The sequence below is a fragment of the Chanodichthys erythropterus genome, chromosome 22 (assembly GCF_024489055.1).
Source record: "Chanodichthys erythropterus isolate Z2021 chromosome 22, ASM2448905v1, whole genome shotgun sequence".
Lineage (NCBI taxonomy): Eukaryota > Metazoa > Chordata > Actinopteri > Cypriniformes > Xenocyprididae > Chanodichthys > Chanodichthys erythropterus.
This window is the reverse complement of record NC_090242.1, coordinates 16210130-16228332: the sequence shown is the minus strand read 5'-3', so window position 1 is coordinate 16228332 and position 18203 is coordinate 16210130. Positions and strand designations below refer to the sequence as shown.

The following is an 18203-nucleotide window of genomic DNA, read 5'->3' as shown; positions in this document are numbered from 1 at the left end:
TTTGAAAGGTGGCGTGAACTGTGAATGCAGAGATTGCATTTTTGTGCTGCACAGGTAAGACATTTTAATGGTTCATTGTGTAAATAATGCTATGTAGATAACGCTAATACACACTAAATACACGTAATCTCGCAATGCTGATGTTAACATTAACAATTTGAGAACAAAGTTTAACAATAATAATATTAATTCGATTTAATCACTATTAGATTTATTGTAGAACTCTTTTTTTTTTCAGTTGGTCAGAACAAAATGGCAGACATGTTACATATTTGTTCGGATGACATTTTCCGGTGAAACTTATTATTTTGGTTGTACTTCCAAGACGTAGTATCTGTTATTCCGAAGAACGGTATCCACACCAGTGCTCGACATTCCTCGAAACATTAGTTTTATCCACACTGAGGAGCCGTGCTCATGCACAACCCATGTAAAATGATAATTCCGCAACTAACTGCAATTGCAGGTTTCAAACAAAGATGGCGACAAAGAGGCAAAACTTACGGACTGCAGCTTTAAATTGTATTTACTTAATTACTTATTTTATTTGATTTTAAGGAGAAATTGAGTGTCAGGATTGGATTTTAATCCGTAGGTGATGCAGTTGGTTATGTTATCAGGAAGGTCAAGATATTCTCTTATCACATCAAAACAACACATAAACAATAAAGAAACAATTTTTTTTATTTCCTGCGCAAGCCTGTTTTGGCAAGAGCCCCATTCATTTATACTTTAATCCAGTTCAGGACTCTGCTCGTGTCTGAAGTGAACCTTTTTTTGCCCAGAAGGAGCTCTTCCTGCTTAACCCCAGGCTAACACTGCCACTTCATGAGCATGGCTCTAACCTCTAACCGCACTCAAGTGAGCCTTGCCCTCTCTGCCATTAAAGTTGTGTCACCTCCTGGCAGGGTTTTCCGGAGTCTAGCAGAGAGAAAGAGGAGAAAGAGTGTGGTGGAGTCAATCGGCGTCATCCAGAGGTACTTTGTTGCAGGACTGTCATTTATCGCTGCCTTTATTCCTGTCAGACAGAGAAAGAGCTTTGGCAGTACAGCCATCCATTCATCCATCCATCTCTCTTTTATTCTTTGGCAAGGACCACCTTAAGTAGTTAACTTAATTATATTCTGTGCAGTTGGGTTGAGATTCCATGTCTCATCTCCACGGTTACAGCAAACCTTAACATTGCGCTTTGTTTCGCAGTCACAAACTAACTTTCTTTGTGTTGACTGAACAATGCAAGTTGAAAGAAAAATGCAATTGCGTGTAACCTCAACAAATTGGAAAATAACCAAACCGATGTAAACATGACCACATGTTTGGGGTTTAAGAAATAACAAATATATTTTTTAAAATCTATGCTTATGAAATTACACCATAGTACACCATAGTTATATCAGCATTTGATTGAATCAGTAAGCAGTAATCCTAATTTGGCTAGTTAGCTGATTTTCAGCAAATCGGTTATGACTACTGGATGAGCATTACGTCACCTAATTAATATTCATGAGTCGTACTGATAAGAGTTATAATCCCCTCCACACACATATTTTATCATTTCTAAGCCTCTGGAAAGCCACAGGGGAAAAAAAGGAAAAAGGGTAGCGTATATTGCATAATAGTACAGCTATTTCATAAAGCATATTGATCTGATCTATTAGCATATTCTTCATATAATCAATAAAGGTTTTTTTTATTTTTTTAATATATAGATTGTTTGGCCTTTGTTTTTAGCCAGTATGTTTCATTCAGAGTCCTCTCTAAGGGACAGGGATAATTGAAACAGGACCAGATGGTCACAGCAGCACAGTAACAGATGATTCAGGAGTGTATTGTTGGACAGGGGTGCTGTGATGCGTCTCTGGAAAGTCGACCCCATGAGACTGGTGATACACTGCAATCATGCATTCAGGAGAAGGAGGGAAGGACAGAGAGATAATAAAAGAGAGAGATGAAAGGAGGAGAGTGAGAATCTGAATGAGTGGAAGACGACAAGGCAAGCAGACAATTACGTAATCAGAGTTGCTCTTGTTTGTGGGGACGAATGGGAGCTGGAGAGGTCATATTGCACAGCAGTCTCTGGAGCAGCCAGCCAGATGTCTCCCACAATGCACAGCTGCTGTAGGGGAAAGACAATATGGTATGGAAAAACACCTGAGTAATTGCTGAAAGCTGAGGTGACCTGAAATAACACATAGTCCGACCCTACTGACCTTCCACTTAAAGGGGTCTTTCACCTGAAATAGAAATTTGTCATCAATAACCTTATGTCCTGTATGACTTTCTTCCGTAGAACATAAATAAATATACTTTGTGGAATGTCCAAGCTGCTCTTTTTCATACTATAAAAGTGAATGGAGACTGGAGCTGTCGAGCTCCAAAACAGGCATGGAAAGCACTAAAAAGTTAACTCATACAATTTTCTCACTATATTTCGATTCTTAAAATATATTTTACACCAGAGGACAACTTTATATGATGCTTTTATGGTGCTTTTCATGATTTTTGAAGTGCAAACGCTCCAGTCAACATTCACTTTCATTATAGAGTATGTGAAAGAGCATCCAAGATAATGATAATATAATAAATTTAAATGTATTTCAATAAATACTAACACTGCTGTGATCCACAAAATAACAGCAGATCCAAATGATGGGTGGAGTTATGGGTAGGGTTAGGGTGCGGTTGGATCATCTAGCTCCACCCATTACATCCAGGTAGGATGTTCTGCAGTGAGCAGCCTCTCCAAAATAAAGCAAGCCATATGGGTGTGGAACAACTTAAGGTTAAGGAAATGATGACAGAATTTTAATTTTTGGTGAAATACTACTTTAAAAAAGGAAAGGGGCATGATTGAGGAAATAGAATTATTTAACAGCCTAAGAGAGGTGGTGATGAAATTAAAGAGCTAATAGAGGAGCAGTGAATGCAGACATGGGACATAGAGAGTGAGAGAATGAAAAGAGACAATGGAAAAGAAAGGCTCTGACTCATCCTCAGCTGCGGGGGTGAAGGAGGTTTCTCTCTCTCTCTCTCTCTCTCTCTCTCTCTCTCTCTCTCTCTCTCTCTCTCTCTCTCTCTAATGCACGTGGGTGTAAATAAGCCGTAAGACAGACAGAAAAAGGAGATTTCTCCATATCTCCCTCCTCTCACAAGTGGGCACAGCTCTGTCACATGTGTAAACAGAGCTTTTTTTCTCTCTTCCTCTCCGGTTTCTGCCTCACTCTTTTTGTCTTCTCATTACTTCCCTTCCAATTAGTCATGATCAACAATGTAATTATGTCATAAAACAGGACACTTGGAGGAAAAACCTTGAAACAGACTCGATAAAATTCTGAAATTAAATTTTCATACACAGTGCACTGGCTAATGAGGATATGCTTCCCCAGTGTGCTAGCCATGTGTAGCACTGCATTTCTGCCAAGAGTTTGTTTTTGTTTGAACAAGGACTATAAGGGCCAAATTATAAGTTGCATCCCAAATGATGTACTATGCACTTATATATGAGGTATAATATGTTATTTTGTCAGAGTCTGACAGATAGCCCCTCCCATTTGGCTACCTAAGTAAAGCTGCAACTGTTGAGTGCATAAGGTGTACAACATTCCACACTTTTCAGTTAAAGGTGCCCTAGATTGTTTTTTTACAAGATGTAATATAAGTCCTAGGTGTCCCCTGAATGTGTCTGTGAAGTTTCAGCTCAAAATATCCCATAGATTCTTTTTAATTAATTTTTTTAACTGCCTATTTTGGGGCATCATTAACTATGCACTGATTTTTTCAGCACGGCCCCTTTAAGAGATGCGTTCCCTCTGCCCCACGAGCTCTCGACTATACATTGCATAAACAAAGTTCACACAGCTAATATAACCCTCAAATGGATCTTTACAAGATGTTCGTCATGCATGCTGTATGCATGCTTCGAATTATGTGAGTAAAGTATTTATTTAGATGGTTACGTTTGATTCTGTGTGAGTTTGAGGCTGTGCTCTGTGGCTAACGGCTAATGCTACACTGTTGGAGAGATTTATAAAGAATGAAGTTGTGTTAATGAATTATACAGACTGACTGCACGTGTTTAAAAATGAAAATAGCAGCGACTCTCATCTCCGTGAATACAGTAAGAAACGATGGTAACTTTAACCACATTTAACAGTGTATTAGCAACATGCTAATGAAACATTTAGAAAGACAATTTACAAATATCACTAAAAATATCATGTTATCATGGATCATGTCAGTTATTATTGCTCCATCTGCCATTTTTCGCTGTTGTTCTTGCTTGCTTACCTTGTCTGTGCACAGATCCAGACGTTAATATTGCCTTTCCTTGTCTAATGCGTCGAATGGGCTGGCATTATGCAAATATTGGAGTCATACATATTAATGATCCCGACTGTTACGTAACAGTCGGTGTTATGTTGAGATCCGCGTGTTTTCCGGAAGTCTTTTAAACAAATGAGATTTACATAAGAAGGAGGAAACAATGGAGTTTGAAACTCACTGTATGTCATTTCCATGTACTGAACTCTTGTAATTCAACTATGCCAATGTAAATTCAAATTCTGATTCTAGGGCACCTTTAAATAAGTGCATCAACCAGTATAAAGTGCACATTTTCTTGTTAAAATTTTCAGTGTGAACCCATTACTTTTACTGTTTATACTACAAAATGGCTTAGAATAATGCATAAGAATGCAATGAATGCAAATGCATCATTTCAAGTGTAGATGGAAATTTTCTGAAATGTGTTCGAAATCAGTTTATAATGCACGTATGCATTGCAATCTCAGCATTGCCAAAATGGGTGCTATAAGTGTGCATTAGCATAAACTGTCTTCTTTTACAGTCAGTCTACTCATTCAGGTTGTTGTTTAGTAGATAAACATTCAGCAGAATTCTCATGAAATTCAAATTTGTTGCTAACAAATTCAGGAGTAAAGTTGCTCTAAAGGAACATACAGTGTATCTAATGTTGCATTCTGTTAGATCATATATTGCCTTTGATGATGAACTTGCTTCTCAACAGTTAAAAAAGAATATTCTATAAAGTATGCATGTGTGTAATTATGAATACAGTCTAGATATGCTACGTCTGGTATGTTGGCATTGTTGTGTCTGTGTCTGACATGTTCACATACTATATAGAATACAGAATAGTGTAGTAGTATATCACTAGTAATTCTACCATATGTCAGAACTAATAAAAGTAGTATGCTATTCAGTCCTACAATTCATAGTTTTCATGTGACATCACATCCTTATCCCACTAGGAGGGCAAAACAAGGCTTTTCCACTGTAAACCCCAACTCTCAAAATGATTAATTGGTTTGAGTAGGACAAACTTATATTAACTTTTATGAGTATTTAGCACTTTCTTTTTATTTCAAGTTCACAGAACTGATATATTTTAAGTAAACTGAACTGTTTCATTGTTTTGAGTTTTATGAACTTATTTATTTTAATTTAGACAAACTTAAGTTTAACTGAAACTGGCTGGGATTTCTACAGTATTTCCCAGCATGCTTTGCCCATGGCACTCGAAAGGGGGAGTAAATGCTAAAATTAAGCGTTATGGTTTTTTGTGCAAGATTAATGTTAAGTAGATTTAGTAGTGATTAATGTTGTGTTATGCTAATTTAGAAGATTTTCTGTTAATGTGGGTTTTTGGAGAGTTACCATCTTGGTGACAAGTGGCGCATGCGGCTTGGTTTGAAGAGCACATATGTTAAATGCTTTAGATTGCTGTACTATATTGCTGCACTAACATGTTAACATGTTAGCAAGTTAGCATTTTCTGAATTAGCTCGTTATAGCTAGCTATGTTTATGCTCACTTTGAGGTTACATGAAAATTTTAATTTAGTGTACTCAAATATTTCAAGTTAAGAACAACTCAAATGTAGTACAAAATAAAAATCTGCCAGTTCTGCTTACTTTAAACTGAATTTCTTAACTCAAAAAATTTGAGACAACTGATTGCCTCAAATTTGGGTTTTGCCAACTTATTCGGGTTTACAGTGAAGGCAGTTATTTTTTTTTTACCAGGTTTGTACTACTACCGTATTAAGATATTAAAAGATCACTTTCAGTATACACCTTACTAATGATGCATAATTTGCATATTATGCATTTTAAGATTGAAAATCATAAAGAAAATGCTTAACACAATGATATTGCAAGACCAAATTCAGTTTATTAATAAAACATACTGTACAGGCAAGTAGATGAACCCAGATAATGATCGCAACACTTAATGTCAAATGGCATATTGCATTCAGGCTCATCTGCTTGCCTGTGTATAGTAGCTATATTATTCCAGGTGTTTACTGAATTTGATCTTTATATCAATGTCTTGGCACATTAAGACACATTTTTGAATGTTTTTTTTGTAAATCAAATCCTGAGGCAAGAGCTGTATATGAATCACAAGTGCATAAACTTTGCAGTTTATTCACATATGTTTGTTTTTCTTCTTTTGAGAGGGGATCTAAATATTTGCGGCTTGAAACAGATGAAAAATTGACAGGCCTGTGATGCATTTCTAGTCCTCCTGATCTCCGCAGCAGTCATGTGACTAAAAAAGCATGAATATCTGGAGAAAGTTAGCATTCCATCAGCATTCCCATTAATTTCAATGCCATTTTGCACAGTTTGAAATCGGCTTCTGGAAAGACTGTGCATTTTTAATGCATATATATTTTGTCAACAATATACCAGCATATAGCTAGCTTCAATGCTAACACACATGTAGGCTACTAAATGCCTCAACTCACATTTTGATATAATAGACTCTTTAATGGGACAGATATTTGAAGGTAACTATCTACCACCACAGTAACACAAGAACACACTGCATGTACAGTATGTACAACAAGACAGCATGCTTGTAATGTGTTAGCCTAGCATTCGCATCTGTATTCTTGCGTAGAGTATGTTTCTGACTTAAGAGCGCTTCTGTCTTCTCATTTGTTGTTCTCAATTGTCACCTTTGTTCACCCCTTACTAAAGTTTCATCCATTATAATTAAGTGTACAGTTGTCATGGATATGCGTAGAGTAAGAGTCGTGTAGGATGTGTGGGACAGACTCTACTGCAGTGGCATTTTTCTCTGTCTGCTTTCTCAGTCAGCTGGAGAGATGCCAAACAGCTCAAAGAAAGTACACACTTGCTGGTTCAATATTAAACAGGAGTGCACACAAGCAAGGACGTCTGCTCATGTCTCTAACGGCCTACGTGGTGCAAATATTTAGCGAAGCGCTTGGGTTTCATATGGCCTTCAAAATAAGTTTGCTCTTTTGAATAACCCAAGGGAAATCTCTTCACATCTTCAAGCATGGATATGATATGATTTATTAACTGCAGAGCAAAGGGTTCTTGGTGTAATGTGACACACAAGCTGTTTTCTTGTCTTTTTATCTAAAAAATAAAATAAATGTCTTGACGGCCTGATTTATCCTCTCACTTCTTCTTCCCCTCTTTTTTGTCTTCGACTAATTTCTAGGAATTTCCGGAAGCATTTAAGAATGGTGGGCAGCAGAAGAATGAAAGCACAAAGTGAGTCTATGTGTGAATATACAGTATGAATGATTGCACAGCTCCATTTGTGTTTCTTTCATGTGTTTTTGCGTGTTTTTGCATGTGATGCATTGCTTTGTCAATGTAGGTTAGCATGTGCATGTGTATATTGGGAATGTTTGTGTGTTTGTATGGAGGATGATTGACAGTTTTGTGTCATTGTAACCAATAAAACGATTTAGGATTGGTCGATTTTGCTTCTGTGTGTGTTTCAAGTGTAGCAAAGGGCGGTGGAGGAAATGGACTTTGAAGCATATGAGAAATGTGTGTAGATGGTGTTGTGGTTGTTGGTGTGTTTGAGTGTACTGTATGTGCTGCGGCCCACATTCTGTGAGGATCATGGGGCGTTGCGTGCGTGTGCGTGTGACCATCTCTCCACTTGACTAGCATTTGCAGAGCGCAGGGCGAAGAGTTTCAACCGATCCTGGAGCGATCCGACCCCTGTCAAACAAGACTCCCTAACCGACTCAAAAGACAGTGAGTCCACCTGTACACACACACACACACACACACACACACGGTCACCTACATGCCACGTTGACACACTTAGCATTCCCATAGATCACTATATGAAATGATTGAAACAACAAGTTTCTTATTAACATTACTGTTCAAAAGTTAGGGGTCAGTATGATTTATTTTTAAATGTTTTTGAAAGAAGTCTCTTATGCTCACAAAGGCTGCATTTATTTGATCAAAAGTACAGTATAAATAAATACTAATATTACAGTACTACAATTTTATATAACCGTTTTCTGTTAATATATTTTAAAATGTACTTTATTTCTGTGATGGCAAAGCTGAATTTTCAGCTTCAGTGTCACATGATCCTTTAAAAATCATTCTACTATGCTGATTTGCTGCTCAAGAAGCATTTCTTATTATTACTGATGTTGAAAATGGACATGCTGCTTAATATTTTTGTGGAAACCATGATCATTTTCAGGATTTTTGGATGAATAGAAAGTTCAAAAGAACAGCAATTATTTTGAAATATATATTTGTTACAATGCAAATGTCTTTACTGTCACTTTTGATTAAATTAAATGCGTACTTGATAATTAAAAGTATCATTTCTTAAAAAACATTGGTAACACTTTACAATAAGGTTTCATTAGTTAACTACATGAACTAATAATGAACAATACTTCTACAGCATTCATTATTTCATTATAGTCCATGTTAATTTCAACATTTACTAATACATTATTAAAATCAAAAATTGGATTTGTTAACATTAGTTAATGCTTTGTGAACTAACATGAACAATGACTAGTTGTATTTTTATTAACTAACATTAAAGGCACAATATGTATGATTTTTGGATTAAAATATCCCAAAACCACTAGAACAATGTTATATATTTTGTTGACTTGTGTATGTATGTTATCCCAGATGTTTCCAAGAATGTTTAAATATAGAGAAATAAGCAGTTTCAACCAGGATACGGACAGTGTCCGTGTGTTGCCTTCGCCTATCAATGACATCATACCCACGTTATCCTTGATTTCTGGTTTTATTTTGTAGAAATCATGGAAACACCAAAGACTCTTTAAAGGGTTAGTTCACCCAAAAATTTAAATTCTGTCATTTATTACTTACCCTCATGCCGTTCCACACCCGTAAGACCTTCGTTAATCTTCAGAACACAATTTAAGATATTTGAGTTGAAATCCGATGGCTCAGTGAGGCCTGCATAGCCAGCAATGACATTTCCTCTCTCAAGATCCATTAATGTACTAAAAACATATTTAAATCAGTTCATGTGAGTACAGTGGTTCAATATTAATATTATAAAGCGACAAGAATATTTTTGGAGTGCCAAAAAAACTAAATAACGACTTATTTAGTGATGGCCGATTTCAAAACACTGCTTCATGAAGCTTCGGAGCATAATGAATCAGCTGTTCGGAGCGCCAAAGTCACGTGATTTCAGCCGTTGGCAGTTTGACACGCGATCCGAATCATGATTTGATATACTGATTAATTTGTGCTCCGATGCTTCATGAAGCAGTGTTTTGAAATCGGCCATCACTAAATTAGTCGTTTTTTTTTGCTGCACCAAAAATATTCTCGTCGCTTTATAATATTAATATTGAACCACTGTACTCACATGAACCGATTTAAATATGTTTTTAGTACCTTTATGGATCTTGAGAAAAGACGTGTTATTGCTCCCTATGCAGGACTCACTGAGCCATCGGATTTTAATAAAATATCTTAATTTGTGTTCTGAAGATTAACGAAGGTCTTACGGGTGTGGAACGGCATGAGGGTGAGTAATAATTGACAGAATTTTCATTTTTGGGTGAACTAACCCTTTAATATATCATATGTTTTATTAGACAAGGGAACAACTGTTTGGATACATTCATCCACAGAACACTAATCATTGTTATATAGCTCAACACTGTTAGTCTTAATGTTTGAATCTCGTTTTCTTGATTTTCCGCGAGTACCATGTTTTTACCACACCTCAGAGAAAAACAGTATTTTGTCAAGTGCCTAACATATCATAATTAGATGTAGCTTTATTTTTAGTAACAGTAATGCAGCATTTTCTCCACATACAATATGTTTTAAAATAAATTGCATACCATTTAGCAACACAAGCCATCCAGCATTTTTGTGTCTCACAGCTGCCGCCGAGCGAATGCACAAAGTAACATTATAACATCATTTTCAACACACTCAAATGTATCTAATATGATAAACAGTGCTGCGTTACCCCACATATGCTTGACCAGAAGAAGCAGAAGCGCCGTCTGCGGTATAATAAAAGTTCCGCTGCTCTCGAGCCATGTGTCGCTCTCGTCTCTCATTAACAATCGCTCCGGCGGCCTTGTTCAGCTCCCACAACACTCGGCCCTGCTCTGCTTCATACTACAGTAATGGGCTTTTAATACATTAACTACTGTCAACAAATGAGACCTTAATGTAAAGTGTTACCAAAAAATCTTACTGACACCAAACTTTTGAATGTTAGTGTACATAAAATCATTACATAACAATCAGAAGCCTTCTTGAAGACCCTGTAGAACACTTCTGTAACCCACACATACAGTAGACTCACATAGACAGTCTCACAGTGACGTGCCTCTTCTGCTCTTGATGCTGATCCTGTTTGTCTGTCTTCCTCTGAGCGTGGTTCTGTCCCGAATATGTGCTCCTCTCTTTCTCTCTCTGTGAGTATCTGTCCCGCCTGGAGCGTCTGGACTCTGGAGACGTATGTGTGTATGTGTGTGTGCACTACTGTGTCAGCATGTTAACTCTGTATGTAGTTTGTCTTTGGACCTATTTTTGTCATCACGTTTATTCTTTACACCTGTGTCTTCGGGGAGCCTGATGAACGATTGCGAACATTTGACTTACAGTTGTAATATTTGTATGTTTGCTTTTCTCTGTCTGTTTTCTCTCTCTTTAGCTGCCTGGTTTTCTGTGGTGCTGATTTTCTAATTGAGTTTTTCTCTCCCTTTTACTCTCTTTCATACTACCGATACTACAGTCTTTCATTTACAGTTTTATATTTGTAACTCTAGTTAGGTGTACTGTATATTTAAATAGACTGCATTCAAACAAGTGATTCAGGATTACAATTTTTTTCTGTTTTCACAGTAAATTCATGAAACGCATCTTATTTTTTTTTGCATTTTTGGCCGTTAAAGGGTTAGTTCACCCAAAAATGAAAATACTGTCATCATTTTCTCACTCTCATGTCATTCCAAACCCAAAACCTGTTATTTTTTTTGTGGAAAATAAAGGAATTTTGATCTGTTCACACAAAGTTAACATATGATCATTTACTATAATAGTATTCATCAATATATTAAATTAGATTTTATTTTTATGTTTTCAGTTTTTATTTTAAATTAAATGAAATTGTTTTAGTAATTTCTTGGGCTTTATTTTGTCGTAATGTTTGGCTTTAATTTTTTTCTACATATATTTTTTCAGTACATTTTTATTAATAGTTTATAGTTTAATTTTACTCATTTTAGTACTTAAATGTAAACTTCTTATGTTTAAGTCAGTTTCAAATTTTTCTTTAAGTTTGTAAAGTTTTTCATCTAATATGTATCATATTTTATTTTATTTAGCAAAACTGATTTTCAGTAATTAATTTTAGTTTACAACGATACCACTGCAGATGACTTAATTTGAAATTCCAAGTAATATGAAATGTAGATAAAGTCACATGAACTACATTGTGGAGTTTGTTTTTGATGTATTTTGGAGCTGCATCACTATCCATCTGTGGAATTTCCTCAAAGATTCTATTTTTATGTTCCACATTAAAATATAACAGCATAAAGGTTTGGAATAACATTTTTGGGTGAACTTTTCCTTTTATCAGGATATGATTTCTAACACTGAAACAAACCTAAAGTTCACAGCTGAATTACTGCAGTCCATGTGAAAAATATTGAATATATCTTTGTTCCATTATCTCCTTATCTGAACCTTTCTCTTTCTCCACCACCATTTTTGTCTACTCATTCCTGCCTTGTCTCTTTGTTTCTTTCTTCTCTTTGTCTTTCTTCTGCTTGGTCTGTGTCCATCATTGAACTGTTTATCTCTGCTGTGATGTCTGGTGCCACAGGTGGGGATCTGCAGACGACCTGCTGTACTCCAGACGAGGGCGGATGTGAAGACATGGACTGGGAGGAGGAGAGAGAGATGGAGAGACTGGCATGTGAAGGGGATGACTTTATCCCTCCTAAAATTATGGTATGGTTTTTAGTTTATTCAATTTTCATTTAATAGTTTATTTATTTATTTATTTTTTACTTAATTTAACTTAAGTGAATAGTTCATCCAAAAATCTAAATTTCCTGATTATTTACTCACCCCAAGGTCATCCAAGGTGTATATGACTTTCTTTCCTCAGCTGAAGCGGAATTAAGGGTTTGGAGGAAAATACTGTAGAATTTTTCTCCTTCTATTGTAAGTGAATGGTCCAAAAACCATATCTAAGCAGCTTCAAAGGTCTCCACATGACCCCAGCTGAATAAGGGTCATCTCTAGCGAAACAATCAGTCATTTTCAGAAAAAAGCATGTTAACTTGTAAGTAGGGAAAGTCACATGTGATGTAGGCAGGAAGAATTGTTTACAAGTGTGGAGAAGGAGTTCTGTCCAGAATAGTTGCTGTATATTAGTATTTGTTTCGTTTTATTGTTAAAAATTGTCTTTTCTTGTGTGTATCCTGGATGTAATTGTCTCTTGTAAACAATGGGCGGCTCTTGCTGCTTTCATTACACACATACATCACGTGAGAGGTCGTGAACTCAACTGTCTCGTGAACACGCTTTGCATAGCTGTACCAAGGTGAGCATTTGTAGTTTAAAAGTATATAATTTTATTATTTTTTCTGAAATTGCCCAGTGTTGGGAGTAATCAGATTACTTTTTTAAGTAACTGGTAAAGCAACCCATTAGTTTTAAATTTATCACAACATTTTCGAGATACTTTTTCAAATAGGTAATGCAAGTTCTTTTGTTTTCCCAATGATTAACTGACACTTCTCCCATCCCCATGTTGAGAGAAATCGGAAGTAAATGCAGAGGTGTTGTGTGCGCTGTGTGAACATGATGGTTATTGTAGTTCTAGACTAAATGTGAGCATGCATTTATTCATCTCACCTGCACAAAAACAGATTCAGTATTCCTCAAAATGAATAAAAAAACCTATAATTACCATAATGCAAACCTACAATAATTAAATGTTAAATAACACAAATGTACTGTTTTAATCTCACTGTATTAGATAAACATCACATTTGTGTTTAATTTTTCTTATCGCTAAAGTAAGTCTCGAACTTTCACTTGCATCTTATTTTTCTTTAATCCAGAATGGCAGCAATGCTGAAAGGTTTTTTGAGCTGCTCCCTCTACTGTACAGGTGCGAATTTGCATTTTGTTTGACCTGAGGCTTATTAATTTCACTTTTGGTCTGAAAGGGCCTTTGCATTTGCCAAAAATAGATTTTTTTTTTTTTTTAACAAACAAGCAAGCTTAGCCCAGGTAAGAAAAAGTATTTGGAAGGTAATATAATGCATTACATTCCACAAAAAGTAACTAAGTAGCACAATTAGTTACTTTTTTTAGAAAGTACCATAAAATTGTAACACATTACTTTAAAAAGTAACTTTCCCCAACACTGTAAACACGTTTTGCTACCCTTATTCATAGCTGGGGCTGTGTGGAGCCCTTTGAAGCTGCAGAAAAATATAGATTTTGACAGTCAAAAATGGTCTACGTTAAGCACCATTCACTTTTATTAGATCGAGAAAATCCTGGAATGTTTTCCTTCAAAACCTTAATTTCTCTTTGGCTGAGGAAAGAAAGTCATATACATCTTGGATGGCCTTGGTGTGAGTAAATAATCTAGAAATTTTCGTTTTTGTCTGAACTATTCCTTTGATTACATTTAATTAAAAATCTTTCATGTAACTGATCATTTTTATCTCTGTGATTTTGTATCTTTTAGCTGATTTCTTCTAAAGTCCCCAAAGCAGAATATGTTCCCAATATTATTCGAAAGGATGATCCTTCTATTATACCCATACTCTATGTAAGTCAGACCTGTTTTTACTGTGCATCACTTAGTATGACGTGACACATCATCCAAATATTACAGATAACATATCAAATGTCAAACACTGGATATCAATTTAAAGATTAAGGATTTTCATAGACACTTGAAACACATGGATAATGCCCTGTGGAATAGATCCAAGGCACTGTATAGGATGAGATACTGCTGGGCATGTTGCAAAATACTGTCCGGAGCTTTAGACAATCAAGTGATAACCAAACTGATAGCAAACACAATAGTAAATGACAACACGTCCTCAACTACACAAAGAAAAGCAGGAGCCAGTAATGTTATCTGAACCGGACGAGTGCATATTAGAGATTATTGACATTAAGCATTATACAAAGAACATTTTCCCTTCAGAATTAGTCAGGCAATGTCATTAAGTCTAATCTTTGTGTTTGTATTGATTGCTTTTATTATTTTTTTATCTCCAGGATCATGAGCATGCCACATTTGATGATATTCTGGGTATGTAGCTTCATGTGTTTATTGTTTGTTGTGTGTTTGTAGTGTACTTTTTTGTGTATTTGGGCTCTTTACCCCTTGCCTGGTTGTTTCATTGTGGAATGACGGTGGGCCCTGTATTGATTTTTGCACCAGCCAGCATGAGAAACACAAAAACAATTGGATTCCTGATAAATGGCTCTGGGTCAGAGAAGCGGCAATATTTTTTAGCGACTGTTTTCCAACAGTGACTGTTTAAAATTTGTAGGGATCAACGTTTATTCAGTGTGTGTTAAAGTCACATAATAAATCATAAATGAATATATTTATGGTAATTATATTGTTGATCTTTGTCCATTTGTTTATGCATACAACATATAACTACCAAAATTCAGCTTATTATTTTAAAAAAAAACTAGTAACACTTTAGAATAAGGCCCCATTAGTTAATGTCATTTAATGCATTGACTAAAAATAACTAACAACACATTTGTTACAGTATTTATCAATGTTAATGAATTAAAATACTGTTCATTGTTAGTTCATGTTTGTTTAGGTCCATTTAATATTATTAAAAAACACAACTTTTTATTTAATAATGTATTGGTAAATGTTGAAATTAAAACTAAAACTTAGATTAATAAATGCTTTAGAAATATTTTTCATTGTAAGTTCATGTCAACTATTGTTAACAAATTGAACATTATTATAAACTAATATTTAAGATGAAAGGGCTTATAATATAATATAATATAATATAATATAATATAATATAATATAATATAATATAATATAATATAATATAATATAATATAATATAATATAATATAATATAAAAAGGTAACCTCAGGAATAAAATAAATAATTAAAGTAATATTATTTTAAGGGTTTGCATGAAAATCAATATTCCAACAATGCAAGAAAACTGTGGTTACTTGAGATTTTGCAAATTTTCTTCAATCTTGATGTCTAAGCTGTTATATATCAAATAAGCTGACAGAATGGTGATTAGACTTTTACATTTATAGTTAAACCAGGGTAATAGTTGAATCATAGGTTTCGATCTGGTTTTGTTTAAATTGCCATGATCTTTCCCCAATAAAAGAACATTTTTAAGGACTTTGACAATGTCAACGTATGCATAATCAGAGTAAGACGTGTGCGTGTAAATGCGTACAATGTGCTGGTCATCCTTACACTGTGTTTGTTTTTTATGCAGAGGAGATTGAGAAGAGATTGACAGCCTACAGGAAGGGCTCCAAGATCTGGCGCATGCTGATCTTCTGTCAGGTAAGAGAAAAACAAGGTCAACAAACACACACATAATGACAAGAAATGAGACTGTAAGTGCACCAGAGTGAATCAGCAGTGTCTGTAGGAATAATCTGCACTACTGTCTGTTCAGTTTGATGATTTGGGTTTGATGTTGTGTAATGGATGTGTGTTTGGATGGACAGGAATTCACATGTTTCTCTCTGTCAGTTCAGAGGGCAGTACTGATCTCCTGCTTCTTTGAGTTTGATGTTATGTAATGTTTTAAATGTGTCATTTTCTGTCTCAGGGCGGCCCAGGACACCTGTACCTGCTGAAGAATAAAGTGGCCACTTTTGCCAAGGTCGAGAAAGAAGAAGACATGAGCCAGTTAGTGAGATCCACACTGTTGTTTATGTCACAGTATTGCTTCAATGCAAGAGAACTTCCTTCTTTCAAACAGAAAGCTATTGTCAGAGGGATATGCTTGTGTGTTTGTGGTGTACATGCAGGTTTTGGAAACGACTGAGCCGGTTTATGAGTAAAGTGAATCCAGAGCCAAACCTGATCCACATCATGGGCTGCTATGTCCTGGGCAATCCGAATGGAGAGAAGGTACGTTACATTTACGTAATGCTTGTACCTTGAGTTTCTGCATTATATTTAGAAATGGTCGCTCTGGGGCCTGCTGTGGCCATGTTCAGCTCTCATCTCTGAAGACACACATGCACCAACTCCATCTCTGCGTTTTTCTATATAACACCTCTCCGTCTGTCACCATCATGCCTGACAGCACCTTGGTTATGTAACTTAAAATAACTCTTTCCTGTCCAGCACTGTATAAAGAATTTAAAGGGTACCTACTATGCAAAATTCACTTTTATAAGGTGAACACAGATGTGTGTTCACAGTGTGTGTAAACAACCAGCTTATAATGCTAAAAATCCAGCCACTTCTCTCTTTTTTTTTTGCTGTATATTTGTGTATACGAGGGTCAGTTCAATGCTGGATTTGCACAAAAGATTAACATGACAGTACATGCTAGTCGATGATTTGAATCAAGTCAACACTCCACGACAACTACATAAATTTATCCACTAACCATTCAGAAATGTCCAGTTGCCTTCTAAAAGTTGTAACTTCTTCCTGAGTCTCTCCATCAGTGTTCGACTCCTGTTTGAACAATGTAAGGCTGAACACCGCTACTGACAGTTTCTGCCATTTTGGCTGCGTGAGATTCTCCAGCTTTGTTGTTGTTGAGCAACCGAAGCATGAGCTGTTAAAGCTCCACCCTCTTCTGGAAAGGGGACCAGGAGCAGCAGCTCATTTGCATTTAAAGGGACACACACAAAAATGGCGTATTTTTGTTCACACCCAAATAGAGGCAAATTTGACGTGCTATAATAAATGATCTGTGGTGTATTTTGAGCTGAAACTTCATAGACACATTCTGGGGACACCACAGACATCTTGTGAAAGGGGCATTATAGGCCCATTTTAATACCTTTATTCAGTAAGGACCTAATAAATTGGTCAAAAGTGACAGTAAAGACTTTAATAATATTGCAAAATGTTATTAACTATTTGGACTTTGGACTCAAATTACTGCCGTTGAGATTTCTATTCATAAAATATTCCTGAAAAAATGTAGGATGGTTCCCACAAAAAATATTAAGTAGCAAAACAGTTTTCAGCATTGTTAAAAATCAGGGTTAGTATTGATAACTAAAATGAAAACCATAAAAACATTTGTTTCATTAAATAAGCGTTAACTGTAATAGTTTTTTTTAATAAAACTTTTATTTCAGCTAGTTGCCAAGCCATCATTTCTCATTTTCTAAATTTAAATAACTAAAACAAAATGAATAAGAACTATACTGACATTTAAAAAAACAACAACTAATAAATATAACTAAAACTTTAACTAAAATAAAAATGAAAACAGAAAATATAAAAAATAAAAACAATTCAAAATATTAATAAAAACTGTAATAGTATATCAATGATACTAAAATAACATTGATAATAATAATAAATGTTTCTTGAGCAGTAAATCAGTTTATTAGAATTATTTCTGAAGGATCACGTGACACTGAAGACTAGAGTAATTTCAACTCTGCCAACACAGGAAAAAGTATCATTTTAAAATATATTAAAATAGTTAACAGTTATCTTAAATTGTAATAATATGTCACAATATTACTGTTTTTTCTACTGTATGTTAGATGAATTAACTGCAGTCTTGATGAGCACAGGAGACTTTTGTCAGAAACATCATAATATCTCACTAACCCCAAACTTTTAAACAGTTATGTATGTAACACCCAGACTAGTTT

At 35.3% G+C, this 18203-nt stretch overlaps 1 protein-coding gene across 1 annotated transcript in view; it reads left to right on the top strand.

The window, feature by feature from the left end:
• The window catches only part of nsmfa (NMDA receptor synaptonuclear signaling and neuronal migration factor a), a 48555-nt gene that overhangs the window by 23553 nt on the left and 6799 nt on the right, over positions 1-18203 (top strand). The window contains exons 6-14 of the mRNA XM_067376866.1: positions 909-977; positions 7501-7553; positions 7962-8051; positions 12175-12302; positions 14062-14145; positions 14607-14640; positions 15836-15906; positions 16178-16257; positions 16380-16482. Of these exons, the coding sequence (XP_067232967.1) occupies positions 909-977; positions 7501-7553; positions 7962-8051; positions 12175-12302; positions 14062-14145; positions 14607-14640; positions 15836-15906; positions 16178-16257; positions 16380-16482 (712 nt within the window). The remainder of the gene's footprint in view (positions 1-908; positions 978-7500; positions 7554-7961; positions 8052-12174; positions 12303-14061; positions 14146-14606; positions 14641-15835; positions 15907-16177; positions 16258-16379; positions 16483-18203) is intronic.